Here is a 16,018-nt window from a genome sequence, read left to right as displayed (position 1 = left end):
CAAGAAACCAGGAAACTCTGCAATTAAAATTTCTACTGTGAGCAATATCAAGAAGATGGTATAAGTGTTCTGGTCTGCATAACTTGCAGTATTCTTCAATAAAGTCGTAGACACCATGAACGGCTCAATGTATAGTCTATATTACTATAACCAATACGTAAGGCTGAATAAGTGGACACACAATGCGTTTTCTATGCTAGATTTCAATGCACGTAACTTTAAAAACAAGGGCAACCAAAGGGAGTGTCCATTGGAAAAAGATGTCATTGAATTTTGATGCACTATGCATCCCTGAAACATGGTTTGCGGCTGATAGGGATGTCTATTTGTTCAATGGCTACAGGGAATATAGTGTATTTCGCAGGTCCAAAAAGCGTGGTGACGTCAGTGTTTACATAAGTGACGATGTTGTTTGCTCTATGGAAAACGAATAGTCAGTGATTTCAAATGGCTACGAAGTCGTTACAATATCGTTTTGCAATACCTACCTAATTGCTATATACAGGCCTACATCGGGAAATGCCACGCGCTTCTTTGAATATCTTGATCATGTTCTTGCATATCTGTCAACTTCTGCACAAAAATATATTTACTGGCGACATAAATATTAATATTTTATCAAACTGCCCTGCAGAACAAGTGTTTTCATATCTTATGTCTAGTTGTTGCGAAAATCTCGTAAAATATGCCACGCGAATAACTGTTGCCAGTGAGGCAATGCTAAATATTATACAGATATTGTGGAAAACAATATAGCCTCTGGGGCACTACCTATCGATTTTAGTGATCATTCGCCTGTCTTTTGTATCTTAGGAAAAACAGTAAGGAAGGAAAATCATGATAAATGCCATAAATTTAGAAGAATATGTGATTCTAAAATTTAATTGTCCAAGCAGATCGTGCTTAATGCACACTGGTCCGAAGTACTTAACGACGACCGCTCTTCGGTGTATTTTTCGAGATTTTACAAAAAGAGGTACTGGAACAATGCCACTAGGCTCTACAAATATTTATATGGGAAAAAATAAAAATGTTAGGAAACCATGTATTACACCTGCAATAATAATCAAATACAAGGTAGGAACAAGCTGTTTCAAGAGTTCTTGGGACTGAAAAATGGCGATAAATTTTATGAATATATGAGGTATCGCAATAAACTAAACAACGAAATCAGAAAGGCAAAAGACACTATTTACAACAATAAATTTCACGGCGTTGATTATTCCAGTAAACTATGTAATATGCATAATAAAATATATCATTCAAAGCCCACTCATTGAAGCTCTCATGAAATTAAATTTGCTGGCAAAGCTATCACAGGTCGAGACCTTTCCAACAAATTTATTTACCATTTTCTAACTTGCGGTGTAAAATAAATATTACGATAAAAGTTGATCCAAGCACTTACATAAACATAAACTGGTCTGATACTTTATACCTAATGCCTACCAGTGAATTCAAAATATTTAGTATATTTGAACCTATTAATACTAAACTGCAGCTGGTCACGACGAGATTAGGGCAGATTTGATCCAAAGCTGTAGCATCAACGATTCCAGTTGCACTGGCACACATTTGTAACTACATTCTTAAAGGCGGATACTTTCCAGATCAATTAAATGTAGAACGCGTAACTCCTGTACGCAAAGGTGGAAAAAAAGATGACTTAGGAAACTACCGTCCTATCTCCGTTGTGAATTTACTCTCGAAAGTAATTGAATGCAAAATATTTAGAAGAATATCTCACTTTTTAGGAAAACACAAATTGATAGTACCCGAGCAGTTTGGATTTCAAAAAACTATCCCACTGAGCTAGCGTTGCTAGGCATTAAATAAAAATTAGTAGAATATATTGAAAACAAACGGTTTACGGTGGGAATATTTTCAGATATTGGGAAAGTGTTTGACTCTTTTACTCACGCTATAATACTAAATAGGCTACCATGTTAGGACTTAGGGGACCAGGCTTATCAGGTCATCAAAAAGTATCTGGAAAATCGCAAACAGTACATGACATTAAACAGCCTTTCTTCAGATCACAACATAATCACAACAGGAGTAGCACAAAGCTCGACATTAGGTCCGCTTTTATTTCTTTTATATGTGAATGGCATGTGCAACATACCCCATACTGAGGATACAGCACTTTTAGCCGACGATACTATTGCATTTTTTCATATTAGACATTTGGAACTGGCCGAATTAAAAGCTGTTACATGGCTGAGAGAACAATCACTATGGTTAGATGCAAATGTGTTACAGTTAAATACAAGTAAACCGAAGCATGTGATATTCAGAGCTCGAAACTCGCATATAAATATTAGTTTCATCCTGCGTTTTGAAGACGCAGTGCTTGAAAATACGAGCAGTATAAAGTTCCTAGGTGTATATTTTCAGGCATATTTATCCCTGAATGACCACATATCCCACCTCCATAGTAAGCTATCTCGAACACTGGCGCGCTATGGAATATAGGTTCTTTAATTCCAAGCAGATTAAAACCAATTATATACCATGCATTACCTAAGTCGCATCTACAGTACTGCTTACTGATATGGGGCTCTAGAACGACGACAAATTTAAATAAACTAGAGGTTTTACAGAAGAGCTGTTCGTGCTCTTGAACGCGTTCGCTTCAATGATACGACTTCTCTATATAAAATGAGGTATAAGTCACTTCCACCGAATCTTCTTTATGCAGAGAAGCTCTCACATTATATGTTCATGTAAATTGAAGAAAACTGGCCAAACTTTGAGTCTCATCATCATCATCAGCAGCAGCAGCATCCTATTCATGTCCACTGCAGGACGAAGGCCTCTCCCTGCGAACTCCAATTACTCCTGCCCTGTGCCAACTGATTCCAACTAGCGCCTGCAAATTTCTTAATTTCGTCACACCATCTAGTATTCTGCCGTTCTCTACTGCGCTTCCTTTCTCTTGGTACTCATTCTGTCACCCTAGTGGTCCAACGGTTATCTAGTCTGCCCATTACATGACCTGCCCAGCGCCATTTTTTCTTTTAATGTCTGTTAGAATATCGTCTATAGCCGTTTGATCTTTGATCCAAACCACTCTCTTTCTGTCTCATATAGCTATGCCTAGTATTCTTTATTCCATCGCTCTTTGCGCGGTCCTTAACTTGTTCTCAAGTTTTTTCTCAGCCTCCTATTCTCTGCACTGTATGCCTGCACCGGTAAAATGCACTGATTGTATAGTTTTCTTTTCAATGATAATGGTAAGCTCCCAGTCAGGTTCTCACGATGTCTGCTGTATGCGATCCAGCGCATTTTTATTCATCTGTGAATTTCCTCCTCATAGTCCGGGTTCCCTCTGATCAGTTGACCTAGGAAAATGTACTCCTCCACAGACTCTAGAGGCAGACTTGCGATCTTTAACTCTTGTTCCCTGGGCAGATTATTTACCCTTATCTTTGTCTTTGGTATATTAATGTTCAGCTCCACCCTGAATTGTGTTGTTCATGCTGTTTTTATGGTTGCACATCATGTGCTTGTTTTTCTTATCTTCCATTGTGTATTTTTTTCCTCAATCTTGCCTCATGAATTCCTAGTTCAAATCCCCTCCCACCCATTTGTTTCTTTTGTCCTTATTCTTACGCTGTCCAGATTGCTTCGCTGAAGCGCAAATGCTACAGGGGTCAGGGCCTCCGTCAGGCGCATGCTAGCGCCTTTAGCCCTGATCTTTCTGGTTTTCTGTAAGCAAACTGGAGATTTTGTGAAAAAAAAAAAAATATGAGGCGTGTACTGCAGTGGGACTCCTCTTTCGTCCTGCCCTAAGAAAACTCGATGCGATCTCGCGCACCACCGCGAAGCCTGCGCGTGCCCTCTCAACTCGCCGGAACGTTCGAACATTGAGAAAGGCGTTATTCGGCAACCAGGCTCTTCTCTCGCATTTCTTACTGGCACGCAGCGCCTTCTAGTGGCTCTATTGGGAAGTAAGCTTCATGTCTCCGAAACGGCGAAACGTGACACGCCGCTGCCTGCTAACGCTGAGAACTGTTTCCTGGATTGCCGCACAATCAGTGACATACAGCCAGTGACCCGAGTTCCCGATAGGCTAATTGAAGTATGGTACATACCCAATGCATCCATGCCGGAGCTCGCTATAGCGTTGGCGTGTAAAGTGCTCATTGAAAAGTTTATAACATACCCAGTACATTTGTGGCGCAGCCTGCTAGCGCGTCGGGTTGCTGTCCTTGACGCAAAGCTCCTGACGTGGGTTCAATTCCACTCAATATCGGAGAAATGTTAGGGTCATTTTTCGTACCTCATTTATTTAGCAAATTTGGCGTCAAGTAAGTTCATTGAAAAGTTGCGCACACTTACTCACACATACCCCGTTACCGAAGATGGCATAAAAGAAGTTCTTTTAAAGACGAGCACATACCGAGCGGCACATACCCAGTGCTACAAGTTGGCGCCAAATAAGTTTCTGCGAACAGCGGTACCTACCCGGTCCCTCGTCTGCAGCGACACATTTCGTTGAAATGCAGCACGTATGTACACACTGGCAGGCACGTGGTGACCCACGTATGCCTGATGGTTGATTTAGAACCCGATTGCCTCAGCAAATCAACGAGATGAGCTAACCACACGAGCACGGACTACCCAGCGGCCCTGGTTGGCGGGGAAATAGCTAGATAGAATACATACGTATACAACCATAACCACGAGAAATTGCGTGAAGTACCCGAAGAATGCTCTAGCGCTAAAGCATTACTTCGACAATTTTTCAATCTTCGACCCTATTCAGTTATGAATAGCGAAAGGTTCGGGCACAGGATCTCTACTTTCATTGCTTTTGAGGCAAGCGTTTTTTATTATACCGTCTAAAAAGATGACCTAAAGAAATGATATATTGATATGGAAACAAGGGCAAATTAAACAGTGTTCACAATATAATAATTAGGCATTCATGTAAAAATAAAAAACACAAACGGTTTTGCTGAGCAGCGCATAGACGCGCAATTCGAGATGGGTCAGGAAATTCGTTTTTTTTTTTACTGACACACATGTTTCTTGCCTAACGCCGTCGCCACGGCACTAATGGTTTTTTAGCTTCTCTTGCCATCAGGTAGCTGATATTTAAAGGTAAATGCGAAAATTCTCTGCGCGCCCTCTAATAGTAAACATTTTTGACTGATGAGTTGTGATATCGAAATCTCTGCTCGAAATCTTATTTATAAAACTTTTTAAAACGTAACGACAGTACCTGATAGTAACTTTCTAATTCCGCATTGCAACAGTTTTGTGTTTTTTATCTATCTAAACTACTTCTTGATAGTCATAAAAATTTACGATCAGTATAATAATTCGGAAATAGATGTCGGAGAAGAACTCGAAGAGCACAACTTGACGCGCGAATTTATGTCTACAACGCTGCTTTAGCAAGTGCATTCAGCAATTAACGTAGGCGCTACTGCTCCCAGTAAGCAAACAGTGAGATATGCTTTATTATTTTTCCCTGCGTCAAGTGCCTCACAATGCATGTTCGCCTTTGTGTCAAGGCTGCCAGTCCAGGAGGCAACATTTGTACGGTTTCAGAGAAAAGCTATATTGGACGCTTGAGAAGACAACATTCTTAATGCTGTTTCCGAAAACAGTAGTCTTCAAGTTTCTTTGTAATTCTATGTTATTCAAAGAGTTGTAAAAGGGTCATCAGTATGCGTAAATAAGCATTTCGTGACTTCCTGCTGAAAATTTCTCGTGCCAAAAAACACGAACGACATGTGCGGTCATGGATAGCGTGACACGCTTAATCTTTACGTTTCCTTTATCTGCGCCTAGAGCCACAATTCCAGCGCCATCACCGCTTAAACAAGTGCCATCACGCTATCTACACCACATTTTGGGAAGCCTTATTTGCTCATTGAGTACACGGGGGCGATTAAAAAAAAAGGTATGTGATGAGCATCACGAGTCCATAAGAACGTATTACATTGACATCAGTGGCCAACTTATCCTCACAAGAATTTAAAACTATTGCTAAAGAAAATAAGCAACCAAGTCGCATCATAACGTTCTGCATCCCAAATAAGCGTCAACACGAAACAGAAAGTGGACAATTTACATCATTCCACCTATTTGAGGGAGCTAGCTGAAACAAGCAGCAAAATTACAGCAGGACAGATCAACTAAGCCATGCCAACCATCCAAAAAACCGAGTACGCGTACGCAATACGAGTACGCAATACGAGTACGCAACCTTAGTATCACTGACTTTGTTTTTGAGCAACTAGAAAAATATTTTAGTATGAATGAAATGCTTGGTTTATAAAAACTATCAAACAAACTTTTACACTATTGCTCTCTTTCCAAAATCCTAAATGAACAAATTGTAGAGCCGCCGTGTAGAGAAACATTCAATAAACTTTTTAAGTGATAATGTTTTGCTTCACCTATTTTTTTTCCTGCTGCAAGAAGGCGCACTAGATTTGAACGCGCGCTACATTTCACTGCGCTGCCTACCACAGTGAAAAAACTGCGTTCTAACTTGCTACCAACAAATGATCCATTTAGCTCGCTGAAGGGACGCATGAATAAGTCTTAAGAAACAAATATTGTTCGAATGCAATGACTCTGGCTTCCACGTTTTCCGAGACAACTTGTCTGCACAAGCTATGAAGTAGATATATCGATTAGTTCTGAGATAAATGGCGTATGGCAATTCTTAAAGGTCTCCCAGTGGTGGCGTTGCAGGGAACCTCCGTACAAGCCATGTTCTGTCGAGTCATGCGCCAAGTAATATATGTCACTTGTGAAATAACTCCTGTGACACCTAAGCCATCGAATGTAACACCGCCAAGCGACATCGCACACGTTTTTTGCATCAGACTTTACAACTTCATGCGCTGTCTTAAAAATAGAAATCACCGGGACGGTGCTTTCTATGTTCCTTTGTTGAACGATGAAGACGAGAACAATGTGGGCATCACTGAACGCTCAAGCTATAACGCATTCCTATGTTTTTTGTAGAGTGTAGCTTGATAAGAATCAATTACCTACTGCCGAATAAAGACTCCTCGTAACAAATACAATTGAAATATAAATAAAGTTGAGGCGTCTCAGTATTGATGCTGGCGTAAAAGAGTAAAGCTCTCAGCATTACATTCTATGGTAGTCGAAACGCCGAATAAGATGGAGGGGGGGGGGGGGGAGCTCACACGATGACAGTCAGTTTCTTGCAATTTGATTGTTATATATATTCATCGATGACTTTTTTTTAGTTTTCTGATCTATTATAAAATATGGCCCACTTTCAATCACCAATATGGTTTACTCTTAATTTAATAGATAGGTTTTCTCGTGTGGAAGAAAATCATAAATGGTCATTGACATTCTCTGTTTTCGGCTTTTTTGCAATTCTCAATAAAATCATGTACAGATGATATTCAATTACGAACCTTCAGAAAAATCCATAGCCCTTTTTTTTATTCAATTTTACTGCAACAGGATTGCATACTTTTATTGTTATTCTCGCGTCCATATCTCTGTATTATCATTTATTTTAGGCGGAAGAAGGGAACCAGGAGGAAATTATTGATGTTGAATGTGATCATTATTTCGTATAAATGCGCGGAACTGTCTTTAAAGCACTTGTATCCAGCAGAAACTCTTATGCCAAAATGCAGGAAAAACAGCGCCATATCTGCTTCGACAAGAAAAGACCTTCTAGAGCACACATACACCAAGCTAAATTCATAAAGTATACTTTCATGCATTTTCTTGCAATGCTTTAAAGATGCCTTGTTTGCGCGAAGCCATGCTGCCCTCCCCCGGTGATTTCCGGCGTTCTTTACTCAACCTTAAGAACATAAGTAAGTTTTAGGGTGAATATACTAAGCAAAAAAAAAGCATAATATTATTAATTAGCTTAACTATCTATGTTAAGCGATTTTCTAATTTTGGCAATGAATACCTCAAAGGCTCGGTAGACAACAGCAGTTTACGATAGGTAGCGAGGCACTGGAAGTTGTAAAGGAATACATCTACTTAGGGCAGGTAGTGACCGCGGATCCGGATCACGAGACTGAAATAATCAGAAGTATAAGAATGGGCTGGGGTGTGTTTGGCAGGCATTCTCAGATTATGAACAGCAGGTTGCCATTATCCCTCAAGAGAAAAGTGCATAACAGCTGTGTCTTACCAGTACTCACGTGCGGGGCAGAAACCCGGAGGCTTACGAAAACAGTTCTACTTAAATTGAGGACGACGCAACGAGCTATGGAAAAAAGAAAGATAGGTGTAACCTTAAGGGATAAGAAAAGAGCAGATTGGGTGAAAGTACAAACGCGGGGTAATGACAACTTAGTTTAAATCAAGAAACAGAAATGGGCATGGACAGGAGATGTAATGAGGAAGGAAGATAACCGATGGTCATGAAGTGTTACGGAGTGGATTCCAAGAGGATGGAAGCGTAGCAGGCGGCGGAGAAAATTATGTGGGCGGATGAGATTAAGAAGTCTGCAGGGACAACATGGCCACAATTATCACATGACCGGGGTAGTGAGAGAAGTATGGGAGAGGCCTTTGCCCAGCTGTGGGCGTAACCAGGCTGATGATGATGATGAAATGATGATGATGATGATGTCCTCAAAGGCATAATGTACCAGAGAAAAAAATTACAACGTGGTCCTCATGGCAAGACGCTGCTTATAAACCCCTCATACGAAAAGCAGTTTCTTATGTTCTTACTTACAAGGAAAAACGTGTCTGTGCTCAGAAGGAAGATTAGAAAGCTTTCACATCCTAATCTTTGTTACCACACGTGCTGTTTCAAGTTGCTCTCAATTTTCCGCATGAAAGGAGAGAACAAAATATTATACTAAACATTTTGAAGACTCTAAGCATATTGTCAAAGGAAATCAGTCGGTGTGTTATCTGGCCTAGATTATACTTTGGTTCTGAAGGTAGGTAAAATAGAGGACATACCTATGCAGCCAGCAAATTCGCATGTAGAGCACAATCAACCTAGCCCTCAGATATGCTGCTTGTGGCTGCAGGAAATACATTGTTATTTTTTTAGTTGTTCAGCGATGTTTCTTGGGTGTTTATATATGATACCCTTATCATTTAGAAACCATGACTGGTCTGCCAACATATTCTGCAAGTATAACATTTATTCTGCTGTAGAAAAATTGTATCTTCGTTTTTAATGCTATTTTCTACTCTTACTATACTAAAGATGGAACAGTGTCTATGTTTGGTGCAGCTAAACATCAACGTCATTTAATTCATTTCTAACCAAGTGAAACCATAATTTTATTGCAGTGAGTGTGTGCAGTGAAGAAACAACACCGCCTCCATTCAAGTTGCCACATTTCAGCCCAATGGGACGGTGATGTTGTCCTCCCATGAATAAAACATGCATTTATATATGTTCACTTTGTACGCTGTCTGTTATATTCTGACATCTGTGAAATAGCAGTAAGGCTTAGACATTTCCAGCCTGGGACACGTGGCCAAGTATACAAGTAGAGATGAGGACGACGACGAATACCAAGAAACGAAATGTCCGCTTATAACGAGGATAATTATGTACAGACGAAAAATATGCATACATTAAGCACCCACACAATAGACTACATTGCCTCAAGGCTTAAATAAAATAGAGCTTCCCAGCTGACATGCAACAAGATATTGTTTCATACTAAGACCTGCTCTAGTCATAAATAAAATACTAAAAAATAACCGCACAACTCACGTCACAATGGCAGTCGATCATAGAGCGATTTCACCGCAGGGGCGTCTGGGTCAACAGCCGTTTGGTGCGTTACGACACGACATCAGGCTTGGAGCCTCCCGCGCGTAGCTGTGGGTCCCTTAGCCTTGTCTAGGGAAAGGCAATCCTGAGGGTTGAGCCGATGGCGGGTGCCCGGACCTATGAAGCCTTTCGGTGGAGGCAACACTCCTCTTTGGCCTCTGTTGCACGTACGCGTCAATTGGAGGAAATCGGGAATCTCCTTTTCCTCTCGTCCTCTCCAATTTTCGTCTTTCTGTCGCCCCTTTTCTTCTTGCACTTCTTCTCTTCACTTCTTCTCACTTGCGAAATTGCTGGCGGCAAGGGTTAACGTTGTGTGGCCAACAAGTCCTTGTTATGGTGTATTTGGCTATAGCCGCTATGTAAGGCTGGTGTAGGCCAACAAGTCCTTGTTATGGTGTATTTGGCTATAGCCGCTATGTAAGGCTGGTGTAGGCATGACTTCCCTTGCCGGAACTTCTGTCACGGCTTCCTGCTGGGCTCCATAGTGGGTGGTTGGCATGGCTGCCGAAATTGCCATCTATACTTATGTAGAATGATTTCCCTAAACTCCCTGATCGCCCTCAGAAACGGGGGCACACCTAAGATGTCTTCCAGTTTATCGAACGGCAAGTCCACAACTTCCCCCGTTTCCATGTAATTCAATCTGAAAAACTAAACAAACCACTGCGAGCCATTTCACCGTTCCTTATTTCAAAGTCTGAATCTTGCAAGAAGTCTCCCCACTGCGCAAACGGTGATGAGGAGCACGCCACGTACTCACGATCGTCCCTATCCTGCAAAAAAGAAAAAAAAGCTGTGGGGATAAAAGTAAAACAACATTTCATTCAAAGAAGAACGTAGACGGGTAGCCTACTTGCACAGAACAGCTTTGCCGAAGTGGCGCATCAGGGGGCCGGGCCAGAACGGCCCATGGTTGCTGTCCGACCCACACGCAGTGACGCGACATTGACGCCCCCCCCCCTCCCGGCGGCTACAACTAGCACGAGACCTCGAAGGTCTCGTCCAGCGTGCCGAAGCCTTCGCATCAAACCCAGCGCTTGGAAGAATGTGTGTCGAGTGCCTTGCCAGAAGCGATGGACACAGCGACCAACCCGACGGTGCCGCCAGCACCTAAGGAATGCCGAAGGAGTGCTTAAGGAGCGCCATCGCTTCAAAAAGACAAACCTCGTGGCCTGGCAACTCGAAAGGGCCCGTGAACTAATCTTTGTCTCTTAAGCACAGATCACAAAACACTTCTGTCATCATGGAGACACAGATAATGCAATGGAATGTTAGGTGAACTGTTCGTAACCTAGACGTTGTTTCAGATCTTCTACGTAAGCATAATCCAAAGTTGTGGTGTGTTCAAAAGACACCATCTGACTCCCACGCATACACAAACTTTCTTCGCCATTACACCATCTATCGTGTCGCCACCATCTATATCGCCCTTCAGACGGCCCTTGAGCCAGTTTCAGTTCCGGCAATTCTTCGATCACTGTATGTTACATATACACTCCCCCCCCCCCCCCCCCAATTATCGTATCAGAAAAAGCGATTCTTATTACCTAATTCACCAGCTTGTGGACCCCTACATACTCATAGACGATTTTAATTCCCACAACACTATCTGGAGAGACTCGCGTCGTGACGCGAGAGGTCCTTTCACTTAAAATTGTCTTGTAAACTCCGATGCGTGCCTCTTCAATAAGAAGGAGCTAGCGTAATATATTATTCATCAAAATGAATATTCGCCAATATAGCTGTCGATTCGCTCTGACTTGCTCTGATTCCCTGACTTGCAATGAAATGTAACCAAAAGTTCTTGTGGGAGAGACCACTTCATAGTAATGTTCAATTTAATGCATCATCATAGATGCCCTCCACATGACCGCTCCTCCCCTCCCCCCATGGAAGCTAGCCTTCGTCAATTGGAGTCATCTTAGGGAATCCGCTTCTTTATGACGAAACCTTATCAGCAATTTTAGCACAGATAACACCGTAGCGTATTTTCCTTTTTTTTTATACTCGACGCAGCTGAAGAATTCATTCCACAGACAAAATGTATCTCATTTAAAATACGCGTCCCCTGTTGCAATGAGCAGTGCAGACTGGCGCGAAGGAAACAAAATAAAGCTTGGGATTCGCTGCGTCGCTCTCCGACTGCAGACAATATCACGGAATTTAGACTGGTGAAATTACAGGGAAGGCACATGCAGAGACAGGCAAGGAGGGCTAGCTGGGATATCTTTCTCTCGGGCATCACATTCTACACTCAAGAGTCTAAGGTATGGAATGGCCTACGAAAGCTAAACGGGCAGCTAATTCAGCCATTGCCCTTACTTGACGATCAAGGGATAACCTTAGAAGACCAGGACAACACCTTGGGGGAAAACTTCGAGCATGTATCAAGCTCCAAACGTTACAGAAGATCATTCCCTAAATATTAAAAAGTAGCTCGGTGGTAACTGGATCGCAAATGCCTTCTGAATGAACGATACAACCGTCCTTCCATAATTGCGGAGCTTAGAGCTGCCTTGAGCACATGTAGAAACTCTGCATCGTGATCTGATTGAATCATGTATGCCATGATTAAAAACTTATTCCGACATACAGATGACACTTCTGCTGCTTTTCAACTGTATCTGAACGGCAGGATACTTCCAAACCTTATGAAAGGCAGCTATTGTTATTCTAGTCTTCAAGCTGTGTAAGGACGCTTCCTTGCCGGCAGGTTATCGCCCGCAAGCTCTTACAAGTTCCCTGTCAAAGCTTTCTGGGAGAGAGAGAGTGAAATTTAATGAGCACGAGCAGTTCAGTCCGCTGTGCCTAGGCCTCGCACGATGGGACGTCGAGGTCTTGCCTCTTCGCCGCTTCGTAGGCCTGCTGGGTCGCCCAGAGTTGGTCGTCGAGATGGGAGCTGCGCAGGGCGGCGTGCCATCTCGACGAGAGGGTCACGGGATTAAGATCTGGGTTTTGATGTTTGCACTCCCATAGCATGCGGGGGAGAGTTGCTAATTCAGTTTTACAGACCTTGCACGTCTGGCTCGGGTAGATGTCGGGGTATATGGTGCGATAGCGTGTGTGGGAGGGGTATGTATTCATCTGTAACAGGCGAAGGGTGGTTGACTGTGCTCTGCTTAACTTGTGATGAGAGGTGAGGAAGGATCTTTTTGAGAGATAAAATGACTTCACATGGTCGTTGTATCTTGTAAGGCGGTCGCGTCCTGCGGGTGCACCTGCACCGTCTCCGGCATGGTTGACTAGTCCTCGTGCTACGGAGTATGTAACCTCGTTGAGGTTAATGAGGTGCGGGTGGACAACGCCGGCGTTTGCTGGGATCCAGACGAGGGTGATTTGATTTTTAGACGAATGCGGGGCTTGCTGTAAGATACGCAGAGATAGCTCAGAAATAAGACCCTTGATGTAGTTATTGATTGCTGCGCGAGAATCGCTCAGTATGGTGTGACAGGCTGGGTCAAGAGTGGCCAGGGCGATGGCCACTTCCTCAGCCGTCTCGGCATTTTGGGTAACGATGCTGGCAGCATGTCGGAGCAAGCCGCCTGCTGTGGTAACCGCTGCAAAGCGCCGTCCATCTTGGTACTCAGCTGCGTCGACGAAGGCGACGTCCGCGGTGTTGGCATAAGCTTTGATAAGGGACGTGGCTCGTGCCTTCCTTGGTTCATTGTTGTGGTCTGGGTGCATGTTTTTCGCAGTAGTGTCGGCGTGCATCCATTGCTGACTGTCACGTGGTATTGGGTGTTTGTCTCCATGTTGATGGTGGTAGGTGATATCAAGCTTGGTTAGAATGCTGCGGCCCGTTTCCGTGAGGGTAAGCCACTCTAGTCGAGATCGACGTTGGGCTTCGATGAACTCATCTAGCGTGTTGTGGGAACCTAATCGTAGTAGAATTTCCGGGCTCATGTGGTTGGGTAGTCTTAAGGCCTGCTTATAGGCTCCTCAGATGATGATGTCCAGTTTAGTCTTTTCAGCTTTGTACCAGTTGAGAAAGGGTGCAATGTAAGTAATGTGACACATGATAAAAGATTGGACAAGGCGGATGAGGCTTTCTTCTTTCATACCCCCTCGTCGGTTGGTCACTCTTTTCAGCAGTCTGGATGTATTAGCGGTCTGTCGAAGGATGTTGGAGATAGCCGTAGAGTTAGCTCCGTTGGCTTCTATGGTCATACCAAGAACGCAGATGCTAGGGACAACAGGTATGGGTCTGCTATCCCTCAGGTCGAGCGCTATTTCATCGCATGGGGGTTTTTTCGTGGAGCCGCGTGGGGGGCGTCGATGGAGTTTAGGGCGGTATAGGAGAAGCTCCAACTTTTAAGGGGAAAAGCGAAGTCCCGTACCTTCAAGATAATTTTCTATGACGTCAATGGCGTCTTGTAAGGCAGTTTCGATTTTGCCGTCACTGCCCTTTGCAGCCCCGATTGTAATGTCGTCTGCGTATATGGTGTGTTCAATGCCGCCGAGTTTTTGTACTTCTTGTGCTAATCCCAGCATAACCAGATTAAACAGTATTGGGGGAATGACAGAGCCAATCGGTGTGCCCATGCTGCGAGAGAGTGTTCCTCCGATCGAATGTCTCCGACCGACACGATGCCCTTCCGGTTGGATAGAAAGTATTTTACGTAGTTGTAAGTGCGTTCTCCAAGGTTGAGTAAGGAGATGCGTTCGAGGATGGTGGAGTGCCTTATGTTATCGAATGCGAGCTCGAGGTCGAGGCCCAAGATCGCCTTCGTGTGACGGGATTTGCCATCTAGGATTTGATGCTGAAGTTGGAGCATAGGGTCTTGGGTGGAAAGATGCTGTCTAAAGCCAATTATCGAGTGGGGGCAAGCAGATGTATCTTCGAGGTGAGTGTTTGCACGGGTTAGGAGTGCGTGCTCCACTCCTAACCGCTCCGCTCCACTCCATGAACTTGCCGACACATGAAGTTAGCGATATGGGCCGGAAATTGGGGAGGCTAGATGGCTTACCGCGTTTAGGGATGAGAATTACTTTGGCCGTTTTCCATGTCGGAGGAATGGATCACTGGCGCGAGCAGTTGTTGATGTATTCGGTGAGTTGTTGCACTGAGGGGTCATCTAGATTTCTTAGTGTTTTATTCATAACACCATTGGCGCCTGGCGCCGAAAGGCTGTTCAGCTTGTGCAGGGCAGCATGAATCTCTGCCACGCTGAAATCTTCATCAAGGGCAGGGTTGGAGGTCCCTGTATATGGCCCGTGACGTTGAGTGGGCCCAGATGGGGTGAACGTTTGACATAAGCTATTCTTAACGTGGTCCTGGCCATGCGTCATGCTTTCTATGAATAAAAGCTTGGTGAGGAGATTTTGTTGATATGATCGGGTGGTGGTGCTATCCATCAACTGTTTCAGGATTTTCCACGAGTGAGGGTGGTGGAGTTGCCCGTCTAGAGAGTGACAGAGCTCTGTCCTAAGCTTTCTGAAACAAAAAGTGATTAATCGTCGACTCACACATTTCCTTGAACTGAAAAATGGGCTTTATCTCTATTAGTGTGGCTTCATACAAAGGCGCTCGACATCTGATGATCTTGTGCGCATTGAAGGATATGTCATATCTTTTTATATCTCCCCCCCCGCGCCATATCTCCTTGTATATAGGCGCGTTATTTAACAGTATTAAACAGTTGGCAGCTTGCGCTACAAACGTCCACGTCCTGTCCTTCACTTAAAATTGTCCGTGTAACACTAAGCGTAGTATAATCGTGAGCGTTTACCAACTAGCCCCCTTCAGTGCTTTACTAAATTGGAGGACACATTCGTGATGCATTTGTACATAAATGGTTTTTCTTATCTATATTCCTTGATGTGGAGAAGGCGTATGACACAACGTTGCCGTAAGGGATCTTGCGAGACTTGTCGGGAATGGGTATCTGTGGAAATAAATTAAACATACTAAAAAGCCATTTGTCCAATCGCACCTTACGCGTTAAAATCGGCCACGTACTCTCGCGATCTTTTATACAATAAACTGGTGTAGCACAAGGAGGCCTGCTTCGCTGCACGCTCTTTATCGTAAAGATGAACATGCTTCGGGCTGCATTACCACCAGCAGTTTTTTATTCCGTGTACGCAGACGACATACAAATAGGTTTCAAATCCTGCAACTTTGCAGTGTGTGAAAGACAAGTACAACAGGGCTTGAACAAAGTGTCTTAATGGCCAGACCAAAATCTATTTAAAGTGAACCCCAACAAAAGCTCTTGTGTGTGTTTCACAACAAAG

At 43.5% G+C, this 16,018-nt stretch overlaps 1 protein-coding gene across 1 annotated transcript in view; it reads left to right on the top strand.

The window, feature by feature from the left end:
• The window catches only part of LOC129385453 (uncharacterized), a 70,026-nt gene extending 60,625 nt beyond the window's left edge, over nucleotides 1-9,401 (top strand). The window contains exon 5 of the mRNA XM_055072085.1: nucleotides 9,289-9,401. Coding sequence (XP_054928060.1) covers nucleotides 9,289-9,359 — 71 coding nt within the window. The 3' untranslated portion in view covers nucleotides 9,360-9,401. The remainder of the gene's footprint in view (nucleotides 1-9,288) is intronic.
• Nucleotides 9,402-16,018: the final 6,617 nt, after the last annotated feature.

The sequence above is a fragment of the Dermacentor andersoni genome, chromosome 7, assembly GCF_023375885.2.
Source record: "Dermacentor andersoni chromosome 7, qqDerAnde1_hic_scaffold, whole genome shotgun sequence".
Lineage (NCBI taxonomy): Eukaryota > Metazoa > Arthropoda > Arachnida > Ixodida > Ixodidae > Dermacentor > Dermacentor andersoni.
This window is presented reverse-complemented; position numbering and strand designations above follow the sequence as displayed.